Source organism: Schistocerca cancellata, chromosome 6 (assembly GCF_023864275.1).
Source record: "Schistocerca cancellata isolate TAMUIC-IGC-003103 chromosome 6, iqSchCanc2.1, whole genome shotgun sequence".
Classification (NCBI taxonomy): domain Eukaryota; kingdom Metazoa; phylum Arthropoda; class Insecta; order Orthoptera; family Acrididae; genus Schistocerca; species Schistocerca cancellata.
This window is the reverse complement of record NC_064631.1, coordinates 28478816-28491279: the sequence shown is the minus strand read 5'-3', so window position 1 is coordinate 28491279 and position 12464 is coordinate 28478816. Positions and strand designations below refer to the sequence as shown.

Below are 12464 nucleotides of genomic sequence, written 5' to 3'. Positions count from 1 at the left end.
AAAGATCTGGCTGAGAATATGAGAAAATTCTGGCTGTATGTAAAATCGCTAAGTGGGTGTAAGGCTTCCATCCAGTTACTTGTTGACCAGTCTAGGATGGCAGTTGAAGATAGCATAACAAAAACTGAAGTTTTAAATTCCATGTTTCAGAAATTGTTCATGCAGGAGAATCAACAAACATACCATCATTTGACCATTCCACAGAGTCCCATAAGGATAACATAGTAATAAGCATCCCTGGCATAGAGAATCAACTAAACTAGTTGAAAACGAATAAGTTTTCAAGTCCGAATGGAATCCCAGTTCAGTTTCACAAAGAATACCCTATGGCATTCGCCCCTACTTTGCTTTTATTTATTGCAAATCTCGCACCTAGCACAAAGCTCCAGGCAACAGGGCAGAAGCACAAATGACTCTTGTATACAACGAAGGGAAGAGGACAGACCTGCAATATCGCAGACCAGTATCCTTAACATCAGTTTGCTGCAGAATTCTAAAATTTCTAGAGTCAACAAATGTCAATGTCAATGAATCAGCATGGTTTTAGACAGCACTGCTTGTGTGAAATCCTGCCCTTTTCTCAGATGATATACTGCAAAGTATGGATGAAGGGCAACAGCCAGATTCCTTGTTCTTAGATTTCTGGAAAGCATTTGACACGGTACCCCACTGCAGACTGTTAACGAAGGTATGAGGATATGGGCTAGGTTCCCAGATATGGGAGGGGCTCGAAGACTTCTTAAGTAGTAGAACCCATTACATTATCCTTGATGGTGAGTGTTGGACAGAGATGAGGGTATCGTCAGGAGTGCTGCAGGGAAGTGTGACAGGACCACTATTGTTTTCTATATACATAAATGATCTAGCAGAAGGCTGGGCAGCAATCTGCAGTTGTTTGCTGATAATTCTGTGGTGTCTGGCAAGGTGTAAAAAATGAGTGACAGTGGATGATACAGGGTGAGATGGACAAAATTTCTGGTTGGTGTGAGCCCTAAATGTAAAAAGATGTTAGTTAATGCAGATGAATAGGAAAAACAAACCCATAATGTCTGGATACAGCATTAGTAGCATCCTGCTTGACACAGTCATGTCATTGAAATATCTGGGCATAATGTTGCAAAGTGGTATGAAATGGAACAAACATGTGAGGATTGTGGTAGGGAAGGCAAATGGTCTACTTCGGATTATTTGGAGGATTTTGGGAAAGTGTGGTTCATCTGTAAAGGAAACCACATATAGGGCACCAGTGCGACCTATTCTTGTGTAGTGCTCAAGTGTTTGTGAACCACAACTGCTTGGGTTAACAGAAAACATTGAAGCAGTTCAGAGGCATGTCACTAGATTTCTTATCTATAGGTTTGAACAGCATGCAGATGCTATGGAGTTGCTTTGGGAACTCAAATGAGAATCCCTAGCATGAAGGCAACATTCTTTTCGAGAAACACTATTGACAAAATTTAAAGAACCAGCATTTGAAGCTGACTGCAGAAAGGTTCCACTGCCACCAGAGTATGTGTCACATAAGGACCATGAAGATAAGATACAAGAAATCAGTGCTCATACAGAGGCATATAGACAGTTGTCTTTTCTCGCTCTCTCAGCAACTGGGATGGGGAAGAAAATGACTTGTAGTGGTACAGGATACCATCCACCACGCACTGTGTGTTGGCTTATGGAGTATGTGTGTAACTGTAGTTGTAGAAGGGTAGTATGAATGGTCACAGGTTTTGATGACTATGGAAGAATGTCATGGAGATGCTGAAGAAACTGAAGTGGCAGACATTTAGAGATAGACATGGAGTTTAAACATGTGGTGTGGGGTTGTGAACCATCAGCTCATAGGCCCTTTTTTATATATGGAACACTGAATACGCACAAGTATTGCAGCCTCCTAACAGACCATCTTCCATGGATGTTAGAAGATGTTCCTATACAGACTCGGAGGAACATGTGGTACCAACATGATGGCCGTGCAGCCCATAGAGCCTGAAATACTACAGTATATATCATTCACAAAATTTTTCCATATTATTGGATTGGACACACAAAACCTGTACTTTGGCTGGCCTGTTCCTTGGATTTGATGCCTGTAGACTTTTTTCTGTGGGGAAAGCTGAAAGACACTGTCTTCAAGGACATACTAACTACACCCGATAATATGCAACAACATATTACTGCGGCCTGCTTGGACATCTCCACTGAAATGCTAGCATGTGTGCAGTAGTCGTTGCTTACCAGACAGGAAACATGTATTCCCACTGTTAGTGGTCATTTTGAACACAACTTGTGATGGTCAGTTGTCTCGTTACTGGTCAGAATCCACATAAATAGTGCTGAACTTGTGTTGTTCTTTAGTGTGTGCTATCACAGGTATTCTACAAGTGTCGGTGTTGGAATTTTTCAAAATACAATATCTTATAAACAACTTGCACTAGAATCCTGAAACAAACCCCACTGACATTCAAATTTACTCAACTTTTAGTTTGTTAATGTCAATAGGCATTGTTTTATTTAAAAACTGTATGTTTGCACAAAGAATACATTTTATAAGTGTTATTTCAATCTTTTCATTGGCTAAAAACACGAGCCCCTGATTATCCATCAATTCTGTGGAAACCACTCATCAATAGCACTAATATCTTGATCTGTGTGGCTGCCAACTTTCCTGTTTAAACAATACTGTGCACAGTAAACCTGAGAGTGTAGTCATCATTGCTTGGAAACCAATACACATCAGCAGCTTACCAAACCACATTGCAGACAGCATGGTGGGACAGTGTCAGCAATCCTCTAAGCTACACTTGAATCTGTAGTGTATTATACTAAGTATGCCTGACTGATAAGTGATGATATAAACTTGAAGGCCTACAGTTGAAGCAGTATGGAATGACATATCCAAATATGTCATCCAAGCTCATTTCAACTTTGTGCCCAGCTGTGTTGGTCATTTTTGCTGCCCGTGGTGGCAGCTACCCCAAAAGAGTTACCCCAAAATATAATACTGTGTGACATAAGTGAATGAAAATAAGCAAAGTAGACTAATTTTCATGTCAAACGATCACTTACTTCAGATATCGTTCGAATAGTAAAAATGGCAGCATTAGGTCTTTGAACAAGATCCTGAATGGGGGCTTTCCACGACAGCTTACTGTCTACCTGAACACCTAGAAATTTGATCTGTTCAGTTTCACTAATCATATGCCCAGTCAGTGAAATTAAAACATCAGGTTTTGTTGAATTGTATGTTATAAACTGTAAAAACTGATTCTAACTGTGATTTAGCATTAGTTTATGTCCTACAAGCCATGAACTTAGGTCATGAACTGCACTATTTGAAACTGAGCCAATGTTGCACACAACAGCTGGCCGGAGTGGCTGAGTGATTCTAGGCGCTACAGTCTGGAACTGCGCGACCGCGACAGTAGCAGGTTCGAATCCTGCCCCGGGCATGGATGTGTGTGATGTCCTTAGGTTAGTTAGGTTTAAGTAGTTATAGGGGACTGATGACCTCAGAAGTTAAGTCCCATAGTGCTCAGAGCCATTTGAACCATTTTTTTGCACACAACATCCTTTATTACCAAGCTAGTGTCATCAGCGAACAGAAATATTTTAGAGGTACCCATAATTCTAGAGGGCATACGTATTCCATTATGGTCCAACTTCTGGAGCAATATTTTGTAATCAACACTGCCAAATGCCTTAGTTAAATCAAAAAATTCTAAACCTCTTGTTTAATCCATCCAGTACCCACAGAGAAAGGAGAATATAGCGTTTTCAGTTGTTAAATGACTTCTAAAGCCGAACTGTACATTTGATAGCAAATTATGTGATATGAAATGATCAATTATCCTTACATACACAGCATTTTCAATAACTTTAGCAAACACTGATGGATAGAAATAGGTCTAAAATTGTCTACATTATCCCTTTCTTGTTTTTTTAAAGTGGCTTTACTACTGAGTACTTTAATCGTTCAGGAAACTGGCCATTCTTAAAGGAAAAATTACAAATATGGCTAAGTACAGGGCTAACACATGCAGCAGAGTAATATCCTGCTATAGTCCTTCTGAGAGTCCTTCGTCTTCAGTGATTTAATTATTGACGCAATCTTCCCCTTGTCAGTATCACAGAGGAGTATTTCAGACATCAGTCTCAAAAAGGCATTTTCCAAGAGAGTTATATGATTCCCTGTAGAAACTAAGTTTTTATTTAACTCACCAGCAATGCTCAGAAAATGATTGTTAAATACTGTACATATATCTGAGTTATCAGTAATAGAAATATTTTTACTATGAAGTGACTTTATATTGTCGAACTTGTGGTGCTAACCAGACACTTCCTTCACAACTGACCATATGGTTTTAATTTTATCTTGTGAATTAGCTATTCTATTTGCATACCACATACTCTTTGCCTTCCTAATAACATTTTTAAGCACCTTACAATACTTTTTGTGATGGTCTACTGTAGCTTGATTGTGACTACTTCTAACGTTTTGATATAGTTCCCACTTTGTTCTACATGATGTCCTTATCCCTCTAGTCAGCCACCCAGGCTGCCTTTTACTGCTAGTGTCCTGTTTAGAACGTTCTAAAGGAAAGCAACTCTCTAAGAGCGTGAAAAATGTATTAAGGAAAGCATTATATTTGTCATCTATGTTATCGGCACATAGACATCTTGCTACTCTTGTTCCTTAATGAGGTTTAAAAAACTCTCTATTGCAATTGGATTAGCTTTCCTACATAACTTGTAATTATATGTGACTTTTTTTTGCATGCAAAACCCTTTTAGTGTTAAAGTTTGTGCATCATGGTCTGAAAGGTCATTCACCCTTTTACTAACAGAATGCCCATCTAGTAATGAAGAATTAATAAAAATATTGTCTATGGCTGTGCTACTGTTCTCCTGCACCATAGCTGGAAAAAGCACAATCTGCATCAGATCATATGAGTTAAGGAGATTTACCAACATCCTTTTTCTTGCACAATCATATACAAAATTAATATTGAAGTCAGCACATATAACTAATTTCTGGAACTTCCTTTATCGTGAACCAAGAACCCTCTCGAGCTTGAGCAGAAATGCTCTGAAGTCAGAGTTAGGGAACATATAAACCACAACAGTTACAAGTTTAGTTTCATTAAATTCAACTGCCCCTACACAACATTCAAATATCTATTCAGTGCAGTGCCGTGATACGTCTGTGGACTCAAAAGGAATACTGTTTCTTACGTACACGGCCACTCCCCCACTCCCCAAGGAACTCCTTGAGAAACAGCCAGCTAATCTGAATCATGGTAAATGAAGCCTCTGAATTGTTCTGTTTGTATATGAACTGTTTACCATCCAAGTTTCACATCTGTATGAGGTTATGCTCCAGACTAATACATATAGAAAAGACTTCCTAACATCTTGTTAGTAAATTTCTCATTCCCATACATACTTTTCTTGTTGTTGCCAGTCTGCATTTTATATCCTCTCTACTTTGGTCATCTTCAGTTATTATGCTGCCCAAATTACAAAACTCAGCTTCTGCATTTAGTGTCACTTTTGCTAACATAAATCCTCAGAATCACCCAATGTAATCCAGCTACATTCCATTTCCATCGTTTTACTCATGTTGATATTTATCTTATAACCATGCATATAGTTTAGGAGTGAAGGTAACAACTCATCAAACAGTAGAGGCATGGAATTGTCGACAGGCACATAAACGCATAAACGAGACTGAAAGTTTGTTAGCTAGAGGACACACACACACACACACACACACACACACACACACACACACACACACACTCACACTCACACACACACTTGACATTTAGTTAATTAGTTAGTACGTGTTCCATTGATTAATCTAGCGGTAACCATTATGAATCGGAATGTTTCAAGCGCATAAGAAATGCACACATGAATCAAGGGCCTTATTATTATTATTATTTTAAAGCTTAAATTTTTATTACCTACTCCATTCCTGTAAATGGCACAAAATTCATGTATTATACATATAGATTTATTTATTCCTATTCAAGAATTCATCTATGGTGTAGAAGGAGTTGTCAAAGACATATGATTTCAATTTATTTTTGAAACTATTACTGCTGTCTGTCAGACATTTTATTTCATCTAGTAATGAATCAAAAAGCTTTACAGCAGCATGTTTTACCCCTTTCTGTGCCAAAAATAGGTTAAGTAGAGGGTAGTGTAAGTCTTTCTTTCTTCTGGTATTATAATCATGAATGTCACTGTTGCTTTCAAAGTGGTCCACCTTGTTGAGAACAAATTTCATTACTGAGTAAATATACTGTGAGGCTGCTGTAAGAATTCCTAACCTTTTAAACAGGTGCCTACAAGATGTGCGACTATGAGCCCCACACATTATTCTAATCACTTTCTTTTGAGCAGTGAATGCTTTTATCTTAAGTGTTGAGTTACCCCAAAGTATTATTCCATATGATATCATGATGTGAAAGTATGCAAAGTATGTTAGATTACTAATTTCTATATCTTCAAAATTGGCAATTATTCTGATTACAAAAGTTGCTTAACCTAGTCACTTTAGGAGATTCAAAATATGAATTTTCCAATTAAGATAGTCATGTATATGTACACCCAAAAACTTAGTATGCTCTACCCTGGCTACTGACTTCTATTGATGTGTTATATTTATTGGAGGAACTGTACTCCCTGTAAGAGAAAATTAGTACATGTGTTTTTTCAAAGTTCAGAGCAATCCCAGTCTTAGATAGCCAATTAATAACTTTTCCAAAGACATTATTTGTATCATTTTCTATTGGAGATTCTTTGACTGGATTAGTAATTATGCTTGGATCATCTGCAGTGTCAGTTTATCATCTTGTTTCAGATAAGAAGGTAGGTCATTCACATATATCGAGAACAGAAGAGGGCCCCTGTGGAACACTTAATGTAATTTCACCCCTGTTAGATGAAGTGGCAAACTTCCTTAAATCACTTAAACCATATAAAGAAACTTCTTGCTTCCTGTTCTGTAGTTACAACTTAAACCACTCATATGCTGTTCCATTTCTACCATAGAATTGTAATTTCTGTAACATAATGACATGGTTCACACAATCAAATGCTCTGGATAAGTCACAGAAAGTTCCTGTTGGTGACATTTTACTATTTAAAGACTCTATTATGTGGACAGTGAAATTGTATATTGCTGTCCCAGGGGAACAGCATTTTTTAAATCTGAACTGTGATTTACTATGTATACCATTACTGTTGAGATGGCTAACCACTCTTAAGTACATTACTTTCTTGATGATTTTGTAAATACTGTAAAAAAGGATACTAGCCTGGCAGTCCTGGAGTTGTCAGTGCCTCTACTGTTCAGTGAGCTGTTTTACTTTTAAGTTATTTACACTCCACCAGAACTTTCCTTTGCTGTATTTATCTTATAACCTCCTTTCAATACACTATCCATTCTGTTCAAGCCCAAGTCATTTGCAATCTGTGACAGGATTACAATGTCAGTTAAATTCCCTTTCCAAATTTCTTCTTGGTTTTCTTCACATGGTGCTCAATGTACAGATTGGAAAGCATCTTGGACAGGCTCACTCCATCCTCAACTACTGCCTCCTTTTCATATCCTTTGACTCTTGCAACTGCTGTTTGGTTTCTCTACAAGTTATGGATAACATCTCATTCCCTGTATTTTATCCCAGCAGAATCTCAAAGAGAGTGTTCCAGTATTCCAGTCAACATTGTCAAAAACTTTCTCTAAATCTACAAATGCAATAAATGTACGTTTGCCTTTCTTCAACCTTTCTTTTGGGGTAATTGTAGTGTCAATATTGTCCATGTGTTCCTACATTTCTCTGTAATCCAAACTGATTATCTCAAAGTTGGCTTCTGCTAGTCTTTCCATTTGTCTATAAATAGTTATATTATTTTGCAACGATTTTATTAAAATGATGGTTGAGTAATATTCATATCTGTCTGCACCTATCTTCTTTTGAAATGAATTAGTTACATCCTTCTTGAATTCTGAGAATACTGCTTCTGCCTTACGTATATTGCATACAAGATGGTGTAATTTTATTGTGGCTGGCTTCCCAAGGATTTCTGTACCTCTGAGGTAGTACTGTCTACTCCTGGACCTTGTTCAACTTTGGTCTTTCAGTGATGTGTCAAATTCTTCCATATCTCTCATCCCATCTTCATCTACTTCCTTTCCCCTTTCTATAATGGTATCTACAAGTTTATTTCTCTTATGTAGCCTTTCCTTATATTCTTTCCATCTTTCAGGTTTATGTTCTTTCCTTAGTACTTGCTTGCCATCTGAGCCCTGGATATTCCTGCTGTTTCATCTCTTTTCCCATAGGCAGCATCCATATTCCCATAGTCAGGCATGCTTCGACAGTTTTCCAGTTCTGCTCTATCCATTCCTTGCTTTGTCCTGGTGCACTTCCTGCCAATTTCATCTAGAGACATCTGTATTCCCTTTTGCCTGCTTCATTTGATTCATTTAATACCTTCTCCTTTTGTCAATTAATTTCAGTATCTTGTGTATTTCCCAAGGATTTCTTGTGATAGTTGTTTTTTTTTATCTATTTGAGTATCTGCTACCTCTGGTTTACCATCTATCAAATCTCCCCATTCATCTTCTGTAGTATTCCCTTCCCCTGTTTCAGTCAATAGTTGCCTAATGACCCTTCAATACATTCAGCCTCTCTTTCTTTCAACTTGTTCAATTCTCATGTCCTTAATTTCCTACCTTCCTGCAACTTTTTTTATTTCCTTCCATCCACTTGATCTCAGGCCTGAATAATATATTTTTAGTTGACAATAGTATAACTCTTTTCTTATGTGTTAACACTTTACTTTTCTAATCTATAGAGGTTTCTCGACAATACCATATGTTGCTTATCTACACTTGTTTGTGACTCCCTAGCATCACATTGTTCAAAACTTTGCTGACATCAGTGGGCAAGTAAGCAGTGTTTTAAAGGCTGGCATGAGTGTTATCTTTTGTCATTGATAAATTTACGTGTGTTATTGGAATGTTCTGGGTGGCATATAAGTAATAGATAGAGTGAAGGTAACAATTCAACCATAGTCGAGGTTCTGAGTGGTATAGAGACATAAAGAATGCTGTTTGTAGGCCTTCAGACGGTGTTCTCCTTCAGAGCTATCTTGTACGGATTACACATAGGTATACATGTGTATGGCTTCATTGTCTCAGCCAATTGCATTGTACAAGCACTGCATCTCTCACCCATTCAAGATACAGTGCTGCTGTTATGTTGTTGTTGAGGACACTGTAGCCATGCAGGTATTTCACTATGTGAGCATCTATATTCTGTACTAGTTAGCTCGTAAGGGGGCTTCATCCAAAAGCTCAGCAACATTTTCAGTCTTGTTTATTTGCTCAACTGTGTAGTGAGTTGTTACCTTTATATCTTCCGTAATGTATATACATCTAACAATGGTACAAATGAATCTGGGATATTTCATTGTGGGTCCCATTGCTCTCTGTCTGCAAATATGAGTGATTGTTCATTCACAGGTTACTGGCTTAATCTTTCCTTTCTAGAGGTGCTGTGGGCCTAACAATTTCTTCCTAGAAATTATTCATATTTCTCTTCAAAATGGTTCAAATGGCTCTGAGCACTATGGGACTCAACTACTGAGGTCATCAGTCCCCTAGAACTTGGAACTACTTAAACCTAACTAACCTAAGGACATCACACACATCCATGCCCGAGGCAGGATTCGACTGTACCACCTAGAACCGCTCGGCCACCAGTGGCCGGCATATTTCTCTTCTCTGGTGCATTAAGTGCCATGCCATTATTATATCTACATCTCCCATTTGTAATGACCAAACAGCACCTCTAAGCTACAGTTCAGCTGTAAAGTTATTGCCACAGTGAATGTGTGTTCAGCACTGACAGATCTATGCTACATGATTCCATTTTATAGCTGGGCATACCCAGTGAAGAGCCCACCTTTACTTCTGTGTATTACTTGGACAATGTTTCCAGTGTAAACTGTTCCAGTCACGTCATTGTTCTGAAGGTATTTACTGCCTGAAGTAAGAGAATCTACAGATAGATATTGCAATAATGCATAATTTTAATTAAACAGTAGTATACAAATTTACCATTATCATGTGAATGTAATTTTTGTAACTTTCTTTAGAGATTTTGTACATTTATGTACAAGCAGTGAGAGTGGAATGACGTGCATACTAAGATAAGTTATTTGTGTCCAGATAACCATAGCAGATAAACAGTATTATTATATTAATCAATACAAATTGTTACAGTGTATTATACCTGGCTACTTTCTTTTCAGATTGTTGGGACATCTTTACTGTGCAGAAGCTCTTATACTTCTCGACAAGATTTCTGAAGCTGTTGAACATCTGCAGCCAGACTGTGTGAAGGATTTGTCCCTTATTTCACCAGCTGTAGAAAAGGAAGGTGAAAAGGATAAATATGATGTAATGACTGACCAGTCAAAACCATTAAAACGTAAGTTGGAATGTTACAGCAGTACCTGTAAACGTCCATATCAATAACCTAAGAAAAGTAACATAGCTTTTCACTGGGGTACTTCAGTACATGTTAATGAAACATGACTCCGGACTGTGGGACATACATGCAACTTTATGCTGTATTTAGTAAAATATGTCAGCATTTTGCATATGACTAAATCTAATCTTCTTGATTTTCTTGCTGTAGAGACAACAATATGCAGATAGAGTACACTTGCTTCTTTTTTGTAGAGATATTTTTTGTGTTAATATTTACTTTTGCTGAGAGAGTGGGCATGTACTTTTCACGTTGCAAGTTCTTTTCCAAAATTCTCAATCTGTTTCCAACAGAACTGTCAGTCCAAAAATTTGTGTTGTTGGAATTCCATGTTGATCGTTCTTCATCAACTGAGATTGTCATTATCATATTCAGTTGTGATCTACACCATTTTCTTGAACCAGTTGATTAATGGTGGACCTCCAGGTGTTCTGAGTAGTTGTTGTTTCCATTTTATGCACAATATTATGATGACCGACTTGTCCATCTTCTTCAGATGCTGCAAGTCTTACTGTTGTGCTGTTTGAGGCTTTCCCGGCGCTGCATCTGCTTGATAGGTTCCCGGGAATTACGCCAGATAATATTGCAGAAACCGCACAATACTTCAGCGAGACAACTGCCCGACATCGTCAGGCATGTGGGCATGTACTTTACGCCGCGTCGCTGAGAAGCTCGCAAATTTATATGCTGGCTTTCTAGAACAGCTCAGGTGCCAGCGGAGCATAACGTCATTGAAGACCAATCGTATACAGTGTCGAATACCAGAGCCCTCTGCTGGAGAAACGGGTCGCGGTCTGCGGAAGCGCGCCGCGGCGCGTAAAAATGCGACCGGGAGCGACGGACCTCGTGCGCGCGCGCGAGCTGTCGGCGCGCGATTTAAGCATCTGCGCTAAGGCTTCCCATCTGCGTTGACTCAGTGCGGTTGCTAATATGTGGCTGACGATTCCTTAGTGCCGCAAGGCTGGCTCCCAGGCTTTGCTCAGGTGAAACCCCATGTCTCTGTTTATTAGGTCACTGCTTATACGTATTTCGACCGCCTCTTTGATGATAGAGTCCCAGTATGTGGAAGCATGCGAGAGGATCTTGGTTTCTTCATAATTCATGCCGTGTCCCGTGTCAAGGCAGTGTTCAGCAACTGCAGATTTCTCTGGCTGACCCAACCTCGTGTGACGTTTATGTTCATCGCATCTGTCTTTGACCGTACGACACGTCTGGCGAATATAAGCCTTCCCACATTGGCACGGGATTTTATATATTCCTGGTCTCTTCAGGCCGAGGTTGTCTTTAACAGAGCCCAGCATTGATTGAACTCGTGCTGGAAGCCGGAAAACACATTTAATCCGGTATTTATTGAAAATTCTGCCCATCTTAAAAGACACGCCACCGACATATGGTAGAAAAACCAACCCCGTGGTGTTCTCTGGTTCTTCAGGTTGTTCTTGACGTTTGCTGGTCCTGACATCTTAGTAAGAACGTGAGAAAGCACAACAGTCTCTCCCTTTTCTTGCGGAGTTTATCGAACTCACAAACTGTGTTGACTATCTCCTCCCCGTAGAGGTACCAGATGTGCTGTGTGAGGCTTTCCCGGCGCTGCATCTGCTTGATAGGTTACCGGGAATTATGCCGGATAATGTTGTTGAAACCGCACAATATTTCAGCGAGACAACTGCCCACCATCTTCAGGTGCTACTGTCGCGTTGCTGAGAAGCTCGCCCCTACGGGGAGGAGATGTTCAACACAGTTCATGAGTTTGATAAACTCCGCAACAAAAGGGAGAGGCTGTTGTGCTCTCTCGCGTTCTTACTAAGATGTCGGGACCATCAAACTACACCGATTTTCGCTAAGTTTACCCATTATGTGGACTCTGCAGCGGCCAGGAGAATTGAACAATGAGCA

At 39.1% G+C, this 12464-nt stretch overlaps 1 protein-coding gene across 2 annotated transcripts in view; it reads left to right on the top strand.

The window, feature by feature from the left end:
• The window catches only part of LOC126191124 (CCR4-NOT transcription complex subunit 10), a 162813-nt gene that overhangs the window by 98139 nt on the left and 52210 nt on the right, over positions 1-12464 (top strand). For both annotated transcript variants that reach the window (XM_049931871.1, XM_049931872.1), the window contains exon 10: positions 10330-10508. In XM_049931871.1, the coding sequence (XP_049787828.1) occupies positions 10330-10508 (179 nt within the window). The remainder of the gene's footprint in view (positions 1-10329; positions 10509-12464) is intronic.